The following is a 16,033-nucleotide window of genomic DNA, read 5'->3' as shown; positions in this document are numbered from 1 at the left end:
TACACAACAATTAAACACCCCACTCAATGTTGACTGAGAGGTTGAAAACTCAAAACTCAACACAAAATGTGTTGACGTCTGACAATGATGGTTTGAACTCCAGGTCTGGTTTGACTTTAGAGTCATGTTTGTCCATAAAACTGAACTGTAAATTATTCAGAATTTGAGAGTGGGTGGGGGTTGGAGGGTCAATTAACTTCTACTGTTACACATGGAGACTTAATATTACAGGCAATTCGGGGGGTGGTACTTAGAGGAGGACCAAAAGTCTGATGTAAGGCTTTTTGGCTGACATCACTTCAGCTCTAATTCCTTTAAAGAGAGCAAGTCAGACACAGGGTAGGCGGAGAACGGGGAAGCTCCGTGCAGTGCAGGCGGACAACTAGACACTTCACATCTGGACTTACGTACTCAGTAGGAAATGGCTGCTCTAACTACGAGGTAAACGTTTTTATTTTTTAATACATTTTATTCATATGTCATGTTTATTTAAACAATACTGGTGCATACAGTCCCTAAAAGTCCTTAAAGTCTACTATCACAATTGTTTTAGTGTCTTAAAAATCATGCAGGCTTGATTAAAAAAAACTACACCTGATCAATTCTAGGATAGACTACACGTTATATACAAAATTGAACTAGTAAACCACCAGTTATTATCAAGTCTTATTATAGTTCATTACTGGTGATGTCGGCTTACTGGCCCCGTGCAGAAGAGATTGCAGGATGATATCTCATAATTTGCAGTAGCCAATTTAACCCTCCTCACTCTGGCAGGGGAATTAGAGCCAGCAGACCCAAGCCTGTTGCTCGTTATTGGAGCTAATTGTACACTGTGATATGACTTGTATGAATGCATGGCATGTTATATAACTGTGCATACAGGAACACAATTGTACAAACGTATTTCCATAGTCATTACATACAGTAAGACATTTAAATGTTTTTTTTTTAGTCATTGTGGTGATTAGTTTACAGCTATTTCCAATTCAGTATTTCATTAAACGTGGAAAACAATTGTCAGCAACTGTTGAACACTGTTAGTGTAACTGATATTTAGAGATGACTGAACTTTCAAAACTTATATGACTTGCATGAAATATTTTTAAAATATATATATTTTGTTTGACAATTTGACATAAAAGTATTATATTTTTGTAAGGTTCGCCGAACCATTGTCGTTGGGGTATGGTTAGATTGGGTAAGCTTGAGACGGCACTCAGTAAGGTTATGCTATGGTTAGGGCAGGGGTCGGCAACCCAAAATGTTGAAAGAGCCATATTGGAGCAAAAATACAAAAACAAATCTGTCTGGAGCCGCAACAAATTAAAAGCCATATTACATACAGATAGTGTGTCATGAGATATACATTGAATTGAGATGACTTAAAGGGAACTAAATGAGCTCAAATATAGCTACAAACGAGGCATAATGATGCAATATGTACATATAGCTAGCCTAAATAGCATGTTAGCATCGATTAGCTTGCAGTCATGCAGTGACCAAATATGTCTGATTAGCACTCCACACAAGTCAATATCATCAACAAAACTCACCTTTGTGCATTCACGCACGTTAAAAGGGTGGTGGACAAAATGAGACAGAAAAAGAAGTGGCATAAAACACGTCCTAGAAAGTCGGAGAAAGTTATACATGGACACAAACTAAGGTGAGTTCAAGGACCGCCAAAATTAGTAGGACAAAACGGCGCTCGCCAAATACTCGAATCAGTGAAGCATGTTTAATATAAACAGTGTGCTTTATAACAATCAGGGAGGTTTATGTCATGTTTGTCCTCCTACAGAAACCATATTAAAACAAAAAATGTATTTTTTTCCCCCTCATCTTTTTCCATTTTTCATACATTTTTGAAAAAGCTTCAGAGAGCCACTAGGGCGGCGCTAAAGAGCCGCATGCGGCTCTAGAGCCGCGGGTTGCCGACCCCTGGGTTAGGGTATAAAAAGGGCTAGAAAGGTTAGGGTCAGTAAGTTTATGGTGACAAGGTTAGAATGGTTAGGATACGGGCCTGTGACCTTGGGGAACAAGCTCTTTTTTCCATATCAGAATATGACGAAGCATATGCAGCACTTGGCTTCACTGTAACCATGGTGGGAGATGAGGAATGGCCAGTGTGTGGTTTGAACTTACAATGGTATGCAGAGGTATAGTTATAACAATTTTATAGGCAAATTATACTATTCATAGTCACGGTGGAGAGTGGGGGAGGGTGGTGGCACAAAATATTTTCTTCTTCCTAGGAGGGATGTAACAGAAAATAATTGAGAAGCACTGTGTTAGGATAAGATAGGATAAGTGCATCCAGAAAGTATTAACACAGCTTCACTTTTTCCACATTTTGTTATGCCTTATTCCAAAATGAATTGAATCTATTTTTGCCCTCAATAGTCTGCACACAAAACCCCATAATGACCATGTGAAAAGTTTTTTGTAGTTGTTGTTTTTTAAATGTATTAAAAATGAAAAAATCACATGTACATAAGTTTTCACAGCCTTTGCTCAATACTTTGTGGATGCACCTTTGGCAACAATTACAGCCTCAAGTCTTTTATAATACAATGCCACAAGCTTTGCACACCTCCATCCATCCATCCATCCATTTTCTACCGCTTGTCCCTTTTGGGGTCGCGGGGGGTGCTGGAGCCTATCTCAGCTGCAATCGGGCGGAAGGCAGAGTACACCCTGGACAAGTCGCCACCTCATCGCAGGTCCAACACAGATAGACAGACAACATTCACACTCACATTCACACACTAGGGCCAATTTAGTGTTGCCAATCAACCTATCCCCAGGTGCATGTTTTTGGCTTTGCACACCTCTCTTCGGGCAATTTTGTCCATTCCTCTTTGCCCATTCCACTTTGCAGCACCTCTCAAGCTCCATCAGGTTGGATGGGAATCATTGGTTTTCAACCAGGATGTCTCTGTACATTGCTGCGTTCATCTTAGTCTAGTCAGGGAAGTGACCAGGTCACTCTGTCAGAGCTACAGCATTCCTTTGGGGAGAGCGGAGAACCTTCCAGAAGGTCAACCATCTCTGCAGCAAACCACCAATCAGGCCCGTATGTTGTAGTGGCCAGATGGAAGCCATTTCTTAGTAAAAAAGTTTTCCAAAATTCAACTGAAAGACTCTCAGACCATGAGAAAAAATGTCTCTGTAGTGTGAATGCCAGGCGTCATATTTGAAGGACACCAGGCACCGCTCATCACCAGGCCAATACCATCCTTAAAGTGAAACATGGTGGTGGCAGCATCATGCTGTGGGGATGTTTTTCAACGGTAGGATCTGGGAGACAGTTTAGGATAGGTTAGAAAAAGATAAATGCAGCAATGTACAGAAAACTTCTGGACGAAAACCATCCAATTTGATGGAGCTTGAGAGGGGCTGCAAAGACGAATAGGCGCAACTGCCCAAAGATAGGTGTGCCAAGCTTGTGGTATCGTATTCAAAAAGACTTTTGGCTGTAATTGCTGCCAAAGGTGTTTCAAGAAAGTATTGAGCAAAGGCTTTCAAATAATTATGTAAATGTGATTTTTGTCAGGGGTTTTTTAATGTGCAAAAATTTAAAAAATGTTCTTCGCATTGTCTTCATGGGGAATTGTCTGTAGAATTTTAAGGACAAAAATTAATGTATTCCATTTTGGAATAAGGCATAACAAAAAGATGATATCACTACCAACATTAAATTATTAAACCGTGGGTTTTAACAATACTACAGATAATACCACAGTCTACGATATAACTTATGTACTTATTTTGTTTTTTAGCTATATTATATAGTACAAAAGACATTATTCTATAATTATTTAAATAGTTGGACATTATTCTGACATTCAATTACAAAATTATTTACATTTGTAACTAACGTAGCCTCTCTTTTTAGGTGTGTACGAGTGAGCTGATTCCGACTAAAAGCATATTTAGCCATCTTTAAGCACTTTGTATACAATAGCCTACCATTTCATTTAAATGTAATACGAAATTGTTTAAAAGCATAACTGACAAGTTTGGGATACCCTCCTACACAAAGTTTGAATGTTTTACTTGCATACCATGCTATAGTCATGTCATTTAATAATAGGAATGACTTATGTTGTTGACTTTTAGCTACCATCATTGTAGTCAGGGTTAGAGTGAAATCGTGTTGTGATCTGTCACATAATATCATTCCATGTTTTGAGTATGTTGGTGTTATCCTGTGTTTTGGGTCGTAGTTCCGGTTTAGCGCTCTTATTGTGGTCGTTTTTCCTGTTTTGTTTGGATGTTCCTGCATCCGGCTTCACTCCTGCCTCTGAAAGTCTGCTCAACGCAGACATTTTATTTTATTATTACGGCCATTTAAGTTGAGCCTCTGTTGCAAACCTTTGTTGGGACTTTGTGAATGTTTATTTATGTGGAAGCTTTTCCAACCGCACTTCCCTGCGCGTAAGTCTATGATGTGCTGGGGAACTCCGTTTTGTAGTCTGTAAGTTTTTTAGTTACGGTTTGCATAGCCTTTTGTACGCCTCGGGCCAACCACAAGCGATAATCGTTTTTGCCTATTTTGGTCCATGGATTATTTTTTTGTATTTGTTATTTTTTTTATTGGAAGCTACCTTCGTAAGGTTTTTGCATTTCCGGGAACACACTAAATATCGCCGTAATGCGATCCGACTGTCACAGAATTTATATCATGGCGCTAATTGTTTTTATTTTATGTGCATTTTAAAACTGAGGTATTACATGTGCTAAACAAACATTACTAATATTGTAAAAAACTATATGTGTATGTACATAGTTCAATTACATTTTTTAGAAAGACTTTCTTTTAAACAATTAGACAATGTTTTAGATAGCAGCCAATTCAGTAATGTACGTCTAATATATACTATATTAGTGATGTATGTATGTGTTTTTTTTACACTTTCGGAGAATATAAACTATATTACCAAAAGTATTTAGCCACCCATCCAAATGATCAGAATCAGGTGTCCTAATTACTTGCCACAGGTGTATAAAATCAAGCACTTAGGCATGGAGACTGTTTCTACAAACATTTGTGAAAGAATGGGCCGCTCTCAGGAGCTCAGTGATTTCCAGCGTGGAACTGTCATGGGATGCCACCTGTGCAACAAATCCAGTCATGAAATTTCCTCGTTCCTAAATATTCCAAAGTCAACTGTCGGCTTTATTATAAGAAAATGCGTGGATGAACTTGACTGGCCTGCACAGAGTCCCGACCTGAACCCGATATAACACCTTTGGGATGAATTAGAACGGAGACTGGGAGCCAGGCCTTCTCGACCAACATCAGTGTGTGACCTCACCGATGCACTTTTGGAAGAATGGTCGAAAATTCCTATAAACACACTCCGCAACCTTGTGGACAGCCTTCCCAGAAGAGTTGAAGCTATAATAGCTGCAAAAGGTGGACCGACATCATATTGAACCCTATGGGTTAGGAATGGGATGGCACTTCAAGTTCATATGTGAGTCGAGGCAGGTGGCCAAATACTTTTGGCAATATAGTGTATGTAATGCCAATCCTTCAAGTAAAGACAGTATTTAAGTTAAAATGCTGCATTTGGTAGCGATTACCATTTTAATGTTTTAGAAAGATTAGATTTAAACAATTAGATGTTGTTTTGGATACCATATGCCATACACACATTTATGTATGTCTATCATATGTTAATGATGTATGTATGTGTGGTTTTTACCCTTACAGATGTAATGTCATTCCTTTAAGTAAAGACAGTATTTAAGTTATAAGGCTGCATTGGAAAGCGATTATACCTTTTGTCAACTACCTCTGTTAGTATTTGTAATCGTCTTTTTTTCTTTCTAAACTTCCATACAATGACAATATAATGTTGGGGTACGTTAATTGTCTTAACAGCAATAATATATTTATACAATATATATTAATTTATGTTTACATCAGTAAGAATATACTTAACTAAAATACAAGTTACACAAGAACATGCCGCTGCATGTCCTTCCGCCATACGGCCTACTGCTCCGTGTGACGACACGCCCACGTTGAACAGATAGTTAGAACTACACGATCATACTAAACACAAGCCCTTCCAACGCCCAGAACACATCACTTTGAGACCAACACAAGCCTAAAGAACCTCCATTGTGATCCAAATCAATATGGATCACTCAGCTGGTAAGTGCTAAAAATTACACTCACCAATAATAGAGAAAATGTATTTTCTCATGCCATACAGTTTTTAAAGCCTGTTTTTGTATTTCTCTTGACACAGGGGTGCTCTAAAGGAATCAACGGATGTAAGAAGAAAAAAAAAAGCATGGGTGGTTACCTGGCAAAGGTGCACGATGGACTTGAACACCACACGGTCACATACAAATGGATGGACATTCTGTCAAGGACGATACATTACACGTCCAACACACCCAGAGATAAGGACATTGAAATCATGGAGAAATGTATGCAAAAAGCCAGAACTTTGGCTTGGGATTTGATGGTCCTGAATGTTGTTCACACGTCTAAACTGCCATTTTTAAAACTGTACTAATGAATTGGAATAGTGACCGTTTTCACATAGCCCACCATTTCACTGTGTATGCACTGTTTATCGATGTTGTGATATATTACATACAAAATTCCATACCTGTAAACATTACTGCAGAGTTAACATCATTACAAACAATACTTGAATTGAAAGCAAAACAATCCATATTAAAGCAGGGTCTCATGGTCATGATGGTTTTTTATCAATTCATTTTTAAAGTAGTTTCAATATTATTTCTTTCATTCATTAGATCATTATGTTTAAATAAATTATACGATAACCCTAACCTGACCCTTTGTAAACTTTTTAAATGCTCTCCATATCATGTTTACATTCATTAGTTGTAAACATTTTTATATTATGCTAACCTTAAATATATTTTATGATGTACTAAATGCTGCTCATAATCCTAATTTATCATTTTTACAGTAGCTTTATTTATTTTTTTATTTCATCCATTAGATCAATGTTGGAATTATGCTAACCTCAACTCTTTTTTCTTAAATGCTAACCATAACATTGTTTTTCCTTTTACAAGTTGTAAATATTTTTTTCTAACCATCTTGTTATTGAGTACGCCTTCTCTGTAAACTTTCTTGGTTGCTAAAATTTTTTCCTTCATAAATTGGAAATATTTTTTCTAACTTTTAGGTTTTTAATTTATCATCGCTGTATACTTTTCTTAAACCTGTTTTGTTTTTGTTTTTTTCCAACTTTGCATAAAAAAATTCTCTAAAGTGCCAACTTTTTTTCTAAAATCCATTCACCTCACATGGAAAGTGAACATTTTGTTTTCATTTGGTAAAGATGTTGTCCATTCTTGCAAACATTTTCTCTTAAACTTGCATATTGTCTTTCTTTCAAATATATTTTTACCAAAGTAAATAAAATAACTACTGCGTAATCCTAACTTTGTTTCTTATTCACTTACTCTTTATCAATGTTGTGCATAATCCTTAACCCCTTCATATATTGGAAATGTGTGTTTTTTTCTAACCAGCTTGTTTTTGAGTACCACATCTCTGTAAACTTTCTTAGTTGTCAACTTTTTTTCTAAATTCCATTGACTAAATAAACATAGTCAAATGTGAAATTTGTGTTTTCACTTTGCAAAGATTTTTCCACACTCTTGCATTTTTTTTTCCTAAACCTGCATGTTTTTCTTTCATAAATGTTTTATTTTTGTACTGAAACAAAATAAACTCATTAACATTTAACCATAACTTTTTTCTTATTCACTCATCTTTATACACCTCCTTAAATGCTAATCCTAAACAATGTTTGTTTCATGAAGTAGTAATTTCAATCTTTGTTCATATTCATAACCCTTCTTTCATTCATAAAGTAGTGATTAGAATTTTTAAGCTGCTTTTGATCCTGGACAATCTAATTCACAATTTGATGGTCTCTCATATTTGAATACTGTATGCCAATAAATAAAGTTAAAATTAAAAAATACAAGTGCCAGTGATACTATGCACAATTTTACAAATTGCATCGTTCAATTCTGTCAAATTTTACTCATTTATACTTTTTTGTATATATTTATTACTGAAAAGGGTATTGGCATAGGCTTATGACATTACATTGATATACCAATTACCATCTGTATTGTATTATTTAAAGGTTTAGACATATATAACACAGGTAGCACAGATACAAGTTAAGTACTTTTTATTTAAGACACGAGTAAACAGAAGTATTCTTTCAAAATAGAAAAATAGCTCTGAAACTTTTAAGACAAAACAGCATTTATAATTATAACCCTTTTTTAAGAAATAACTACATTTAGAAACTTGTATTTAATACATAGTAGATACACTGATCTAAGATCAAAAGAATACAATATATTACTTGTAATATTAGAACATCAGTTAACTTTTGTTTCAGATAAAAAGTAGACAATATAAGTAATATAAGAAAAAATAGTTAATCAACATTTTATTTAAGTTATATTTAATTATACATATCTAATACAACTCAAATCAGTTACAAAAGCAGCCGTGATAGTACAAGACAACTAAAATAAGGTTATATATGGGTTTAAATTGGCATAGAAATCGATTTTTGTAAATGGGTAAATGCTGTGGAAATAAAACAAAAAACTACAAATTGTAATACCCATTTTTGCCTGCAGGAATCATAAATCATTAGGATTTATAGACTACATCCAAGATGGCGGACAGCATAAAAAACTACAAGTTGTAATGCCCTTTTCAGCCTGTAGGAATCATAAATCATTATGATTAGGACTACAACCAAGATGAAAGACAGCTTTAAAAAAACGACATACCGTATTTCCTTGAATAGCCGCAGGGGCGCTAATTAATTTAAAACCTCTTCTCACTCCTGCGGTTACCAAAACCATGCGGAATGAGCAAGCATGCTCTAATTATTTTAAAACCTCTTCTCACTCCGGCGCATACCTTATCATGAAAAGCACATTTAATAAAAAAAAACGTTATTATGATCTTACCTTTACTTGTAAATGGGTCCATGTGCAGCTGCTTCTGATCAAAGGCAGTCTTTCTCATCTTTCTTCAATTTTAAAAGTCTCTGGAGATATTCCTTTAATTATTACCTCCTGCTTCGATTGAAAGTCCAGTTTAGAAAACGGTTTAATTTTAGATATGTAATCCTCCATGGTAAAAGTGCAAGCAAACAATTGCTGCATGCTTGCTGCTTGTTGTCTTCTTCTGCAGTACCTGTCTCCTGCAGTACTGGTAGTCGCAAGAAGGATCACTAGCGCCCTCTACCACCAGGAGGCGGGAGTCATTTAATGACTCATATTTGACCCGGCGGAAGTGCCAAGCATGCGGTAATTATTTTGCGAAACGAATTTGACCCGGCTGTAATTCTAGGCAGGCGAATACTATATTCCCGGCGCCAATTCAAGGAAATACGGTAATTAAAATGGCCGCCGGATATGATGTATACTTCCTGTTTCCGGTTTAGGCCAGGCCTACTTCCTGGGGTCATAACTCAATCCCCCACTGACCCCCCTATTTTAGAGGTATGTGGAAGCCACGCCCACTTCCTGGGGGGGCCATAACACCTCCCCTTCACTTCCGGTCATAAAACAATCCCCCGAACAATCCCCGCTGACACCCCTTTTTTGGTGGGCCATTATCTCTCTCTCACCATGCATAGATAAATAATACAAAGAGGGTTAGTAAAGCCGATCCATAGTCGTCCCTGAACGGAATAAAATAGATATTTTTGATATCGCCACCACATAATAAAAGAAAATAAAACAAACACTGCATTGTAATACATATAAAACATAAATAATAATTCATTTAAGCAGTAATCTGGCTAAAAATATGTAGAATACTCTTATAAAAAAAAACGTTGGTACAATCACAACATTGCGTTTCAAATATCACGGCTTCACTGCATTGCGGATTTGATTTTTTGACTTGTTTTTTACATGTCCAGCCATAGTGAAGAAGAATTATTTGGATTCAATTGATCTTCAACATCAATAACAACTTGTTGGTTTGAGCGACAACGTAGGATACGCAATGTAACATCTGGAATGCTAAGATCACACCTCATGATTGTAGCTGTGACTGTCAAGTTGACCAAGTTCTAACTTAGAGGAATTAGTCAGGATATGACATGGTATTTCCATATCGTGGCCATGTTTTAGTGGCCGGGCGGCAGCTATAGCAATGATACTTAGAGGGTGCTTGACGGATCCTGAAAAGTTTTTGCTAATCGGAGTGTTTTTCTGCAGATTACCGGAGCTGAACATCACAAATGCTTACAGTGACCAAAACTCCACAAATGAAACGCAGTGCATCGATTTAAATGAATGGGATTGGCTCACCCGCCACCAGCCAGTCTACTTGTTCATCATCACGGCGCTGGGAATCGTGTTAAACGTCTTCGTGCTGCTGGTCTTCTGCCTCCACAAGAAGGCGTGCACGGTAGCCGAAATCTACCTCAGCAACCTGGCGGCCGCCGACCTTGTCCTGGTGTCTTGTCTGCCCTTCTGGGCCGTCAACATCAGCCAAGGTTTCAACTGGCCTTTTGGAGAGGCCCTTTGCAAAGTGGTCAATGCAGGCATCAAGATGAACGCTTACTGCAGCATCTACTTCCTTGTCCTGGTTAGCATGGATCGCTATGTGGCGCTGGTGCATCCCATGTCCCACGGACGAATGCGCCGTCCCAAGTATGCCAAACTGGGATGTTTGCTGGTGTGGGGCTTGGGCTTGTTACTGAGCGCTTCAACGCTGATTTTCAGGGCGGTGAAGTATTTTCCAGAGTTTGAAGTTCGAGCTTGCATCTCGGATTATCCGAGCCAAATGGTAGAGCTGGTCTGCGACGGGATGCTGATCACCTTTAGCTTCATCATCCCAATTTCCATCATCACATTCTGCACCATCACAATCATCCGGGCGCTAAAGAAACAGTCATTTGCGAGGTCCAATGCCCAGAAAAGTGAGCAGAAGGCCACCACGCTGGTGCTGGTCGTCCTCGTAACCTTCCTCATCTGCTGGGTGCCTTTACACTTATTCACCGCACTAGATGTGCTCCATAAAGCAAAAATTTTGGTAGGATGTGCCCTCGAAAGAGTTTTAGCAATTTGCGACCAGATCTTTGCCTACCTGGCTTTTTTAAACAGCGTCGTCAATCCTATCTTGTATGTCATTGTTGGGAAAAATTTCCGGAAAAAGGTTCAAGAAGTCTGCAAACAGTGTGCCGTCAGCACGGTGACGACCGCGTCTACTCGTTCGAACACTTCCGCAACACTGAAGACTTTCACATAAGGGTGGTTTCAGGTACATGTAGGTCTCCTTAAATCCCTCAGGGGGATATTCCAGAATGACATTCCAAAACAGATACTCATCTCAGTCATGAAGCATTTTGGCATTCAAAGAACCACAGAGGAGGAACGCAATCTTACCAATCTAGTACAAAGTGCTAAACAATATTATCTATTAAAAGATGTCCCATTTTAGCAAGCTGACAGGCACAGCAACATTCACTTGTTGCTAGGCAGAATTTTTGAGTCTGATTTTTGTTGTTGTTTGTTTATTTAAGAATTGCAAAGAAAGCTCACCGTGATGTTTCTTTGACAGCAGAGAAAGGACAACATATAAAAAATACCAAAATAAACATGACACATTTTGCATGTGATCTTAAATCTACATTAAACACATATCAGATTATACAGTCATGACTAGTGACTTAAATATTTCTCTTTTAGCATGTTTTCTTTTTACATGTTTCTATTATTTAATCTGAATTTATTTATTTATTTTCATTTGGCCAAAATACATTTGTAATTCAGTTAAAACAATGGGTCACATGGTGGTTGTGTTTCTTCCCACATCCCAAAAACATGCATTTTAGGTTCATTGGAGACTATAAATCAGGGGTCGACTCAGTTTAACCGGGGGCCACTGGAGGTAGAGTCCGGGGGGAGGCTGGGCAACACACAAAGTATTCACTTCACAATCACATTTTAACCACGTGACTAAATTTGTTACTTTTTTCTACTAGCAGCTATCGTGACCCTGAGTTATGGCAGGCCTTAGGTTATTATAAATGTAATGTAAACATATTTCATTTTGACGCTTTTGAGTTCCCTCGTGATGGTCGGACACTTCCGCTTACCTAAAGGGGAACTGCTTTTTTTTTTGGAATTTTGCCTATCATTCACAATCCTTATGTGACACATGTTTTACTTTTTTTTTTATTTTTACTCGTGATAAACTCTTACAAAATCAGCCAACAATGAAGCTAATGGGAGTGATGAAGTCATTGTGTCTATTGCGCCCATAAAAACCACTATAAAACAGCAAGAAAGCGCCAACAATACTCCATTACATGTCATGACCTTAGATTAAAAAAGTATTAGTGATATTGTTATTATAAGTGCTAACGTTATGGACCTTCTTTTAGCAGCACATTGAACACAGTAACTAGCTTATGCTGCTATATTTACATATTGAGCTGGTGAGCTGCTCTCTTCCTGCTGAGCTGGTGAAAGTTTTGTCTCGATTATAAATCATGCCTCTCACGTGGCGAGTAGAAGAATGTGGTCATAAACCGAAATTTGTCTTACATAAGGACTGCGAGTGATTGACAAAATTCCAAGAAGTGCAGTTCCCCTTTAAAGAAAGTTTCTCTTTGTGCTGCCCAATGTGTTTGTTGTGCTGTCATATTTGTGTCTGCAGTTATTGTATTTAGTATTTTTTCTGGTGGGATTCAAGATTGCCATAATATTTTTACCAAGAAACCGCAGGCCGCAATTATATTCACTAAACTATGAATAAATGATAAATAATATGACACAAATGGCCCAACGGGCCGTATGTTTGACAACCCTGCTCAAACTTGTGCATGACTGCTGTGAGTCTGAGGCCCCATCCACACGGAAAGAACATTCTGGGTGCCCTGCAACAAAGACTTTTGGAGAACTGTTCCAGAGTGGGAAAAACTGACAACGCTGCCTTGCCGTTGTCATGGACAAGTAAAGCACTACTGTTTAAGAACGACGACGTCGCCGCCGCCCCGTCACCAGAAGAACAAGACAGAACCCCGCATGGAATATGACAGCGTTACCGCATGGATCAGTGCCTGAGTGTGAAAGGTTGTTTTGCTAAATGTGCCCAGCGATTGGCTGACGACCAGTCAGTTTTGGGGGAAATTAAAAAGATAATTCAAACAGCTCACAAATAAAAAACACTTGATTGGCCCTAGTGTGGGCAGCACGGTGGGACAGGGGTTAGTGCATGTGCCTCACAATACAAAGGTCCTGAGTAGTCATGAGTTCAATCCCGGGCTCGGGATCTTTCTGTGTGGAGTTTGCATGTTCTCCCCTTGACTGCATGGGTTTCCTCTGGGTACTCCGGCTTCCTCCCAACTCCAAAAACATGCACCTGGGGATAGGTTGATTGGCAACACTAAATTGGCCCTAGTGTGTGAATGTTTTCTGTCTATCTGTGTTGGCCCTGCGATGAGGTGGCGACTTGTCCGCCCGAATGCAGCTGAAATAGGCTCCAGCACCCCCCGCGACCTCGAAGGGAATAAGCGGTAGAAAATGGATGGATGGATGGCCCTAGTGTGTGAATGTGAGTGTGAATGTTGTCTGTCTATCTGTGTTGGCCCTGTGATGAGGTGGCGATTTGTCCAGGGTGTACCCCGCCTTCCGCCCGAATGCAGCTGAGATAGGCTCCAGCACCCCCTGCGACCCCAAAAGGGACAAGAGGTAGAAAATGGATGGATGGATGGATGGATGGATCATGATTGGAGAAATTGTCAAAACTGTTAATAATCAAATGTCCGCACACTGTAAAAAAAAAAATCTGTACATTTTGTGGTTAAAAACAAGAACTGGCATCTCAGGCGCCAGAACTTTACCCTAAAATTTACAGTAGTTTTCACACCAAAATACTGTTATTTTTACAGTAAAATCTTGGCGACTGACCTGCCAGTTTTTTTACCGTAAAATCTACAGTAATTTTACAGTGTATATCTGCAAATGGAAAAACGGTACAACTTATTTTTACAGTAAAATTTTGCCGACTGAGCTGCCATGTATTTTACCGTAAAAATCGGACATTTTTTTAAATTTTCCCCCTACAGGCTTTATTTTTGTACTTAATTCATGGTGTCCGTGATGTAAACAAATGCAGCTTTGCCCAAGTTAGCACATTTATAAGTTGTTAGGGCAGGGGTCGGCAACCCAAAATGTTGAAAGAGCCATATTGGACCAAAAATACAAAAACAAATCTGTCTGGAGCCGCAAAAAATTAAAAGCCATATTACATGTGTCATGAGATATAAATGTAATTAAGAGGACTTAAAGGAAACTAAATGACCTCAAATATAGCTACAAATGAGGCATATGCAATATGTACATATAGCTAGCCTAAATAGCATGTTAGCATCGATTAGCTTGCAGTCACGCAGTGACCAAATATGTCTGATTAGCACTCCACACAAGTCAATAACATCAACAAAACTCACCTTTGTGCACTCATGCCCAACATTAAAAGTGTGGTGGACAAAATGAGATAGAAAAAGTGGCATAAAACACGTCCTAGAAAGTCGGAGAAAGTTATACATGGAAACAAACTATACGGCGAGTTCAAGGACCACCAAAATTAGTAGGACAAAACGGCGCTCGCCAAATACTCGAATCAGTGAAGCATGTTTAATATAAACAGTGTGATTTATAACAGTTAGCGAGGTTTATGTCATGTTTGTCCTCCCACAGAAAACATTCTGAAACAAAAAAATTGATTTTTTTCCCCCTCATCTTTTTCCATTCTTCATACATTTTTGAAAAATCTCCAGAGAGCCACTAGGGCGGCGCTAAAGAGCCGCATGCGGCTCTAGAGCCGCGGGTTGCCGACCCCCGTGTTAGGGTGATGTAAAATCTGCTTGTTTGCTGTAAAATACATGTTGTACCATTTCAAATGCCATGAGTGGAGAGATTAGAGCCTCATTAAGTCATTTTTAACACATTTAAATCTCAGGTTGAGCAGCAGAGAATTACAGACTGCTAGCTAACTCTATTTTTTGGTCTTTCCGACTCAATATACTGACAAAGTTTCCAGTCATGACACACCATCACGCCTCTTTTTTTTTGGCTTCCCTGCGCTACACAACAATTAAACAGCCCACTCAATGTTGACTCAGAGGTTGGGCTGAGGGTGCATACACAAACACTCCTGGATCTTCCCAAAATAAAGGCAAGGCAAACCAAAAAGGAGGCCAGAATTTAACCACCACATTGTGAGGGTTGAAAATAGTTGTGGAATACCACTGGAGTAGATATTTAACTTTAACTACAAAATATATGGCAAATATATGCATTGTTTTTTCGTTGCAGGTATTTTGGTCATAGTTGTCATGCATTCTTCCTGTATAGCAATCTATAAAATCACAACTGTGTCATGTTTGTATGAGAAAAATATTACATTGGAATATAAATATATACATGTGTGTGCAATGTAACAATCCCCTCAAATGTCTCACCTGTCGTATTTATCCTTTCTAACCATGATGTAAATTAAATAAATGCACAACAGCTGTGGTAACGCAATTTGAAATGGTAGTTTGGATTTGTGTACAGAGCTAAAATAATTACAACATTGTGGTCATGGTCAAAGCGATTATAATTTTTTCAGATTTTTTTTAACTATTGTACTGTATGCTAGTATTAAGGCTACTGATATATGGGTTTATACATTTTATTATAGTAATTTGATAAATATAGGAAAAAACAGAATTATTTTAAACATTAATTAGTCGTGAAGTGAATTATATTAATATAGCGCTTTTCTCTAGTGACTCAAAGTGCTTTACATAGTGAAACCCTTTAACTAAGTTACATTTAAACCAGTGTGGGTGGGTAAAGTGTCTTGCCCAAGGACACAACGGCAGTGACATGGATGGCGTAAGTGGGGATCCAACCTGGAACCCTCAAGTTGCTGGCACGGCCGTTCTACTAACCGAGCCACTCCGCCTCATTA

The 16,033-nt window shown here is 38.2% G+C and overlaps 1 protein-coding gene across 1 annotated transcript; it reads left to right on the top strand.

Moving 5' to 3' along the window:
- The first annotated feature begins 352 nt into the window (after positions 1-352).
- On the top strand, positions 353-15,589 carry LOC133646264 (B2 bradykinin receptor-like). Its single transcript, XM_062041449.1, has 2 exons — positions 353-441; positions 10,279-15,589. The coding sequence occupies exons 1-2, from the start codon at positions 422-424 to the stop codon at positions 11,312-11,314; spliced, it is 1,056 nt and encodes a 351-aa protein (XP_061897433.1). The 5' UTR covers positions 353-421; the 3' UTR covers positions 11,315-15,589.
- Positions 15,590-16,033: the final 444 nt, after the last annotated feature.

The sequence above is a fragment of the Entelurus aequoreus genome, linkage group LG03 (assembly GCF_033978785.1).
Source record: "Entelurus aequoreus isolate RoL-2023_Sb linkage group LG03, RoL_Eaeq_v1.1, whole genome shotgun sequence".
Classification (NCBI taxonomy): Eukaryota; Metazoa; Chordata; class Actinopteri; order Syngnathiformes; family Syngnathidae; genus Entelurus; species Entelurus aequoreus.
Note: the sequence above shows the minus strand (reverse complement) of the source record. Positions and strands in the feature narration are given on the sequence as shown.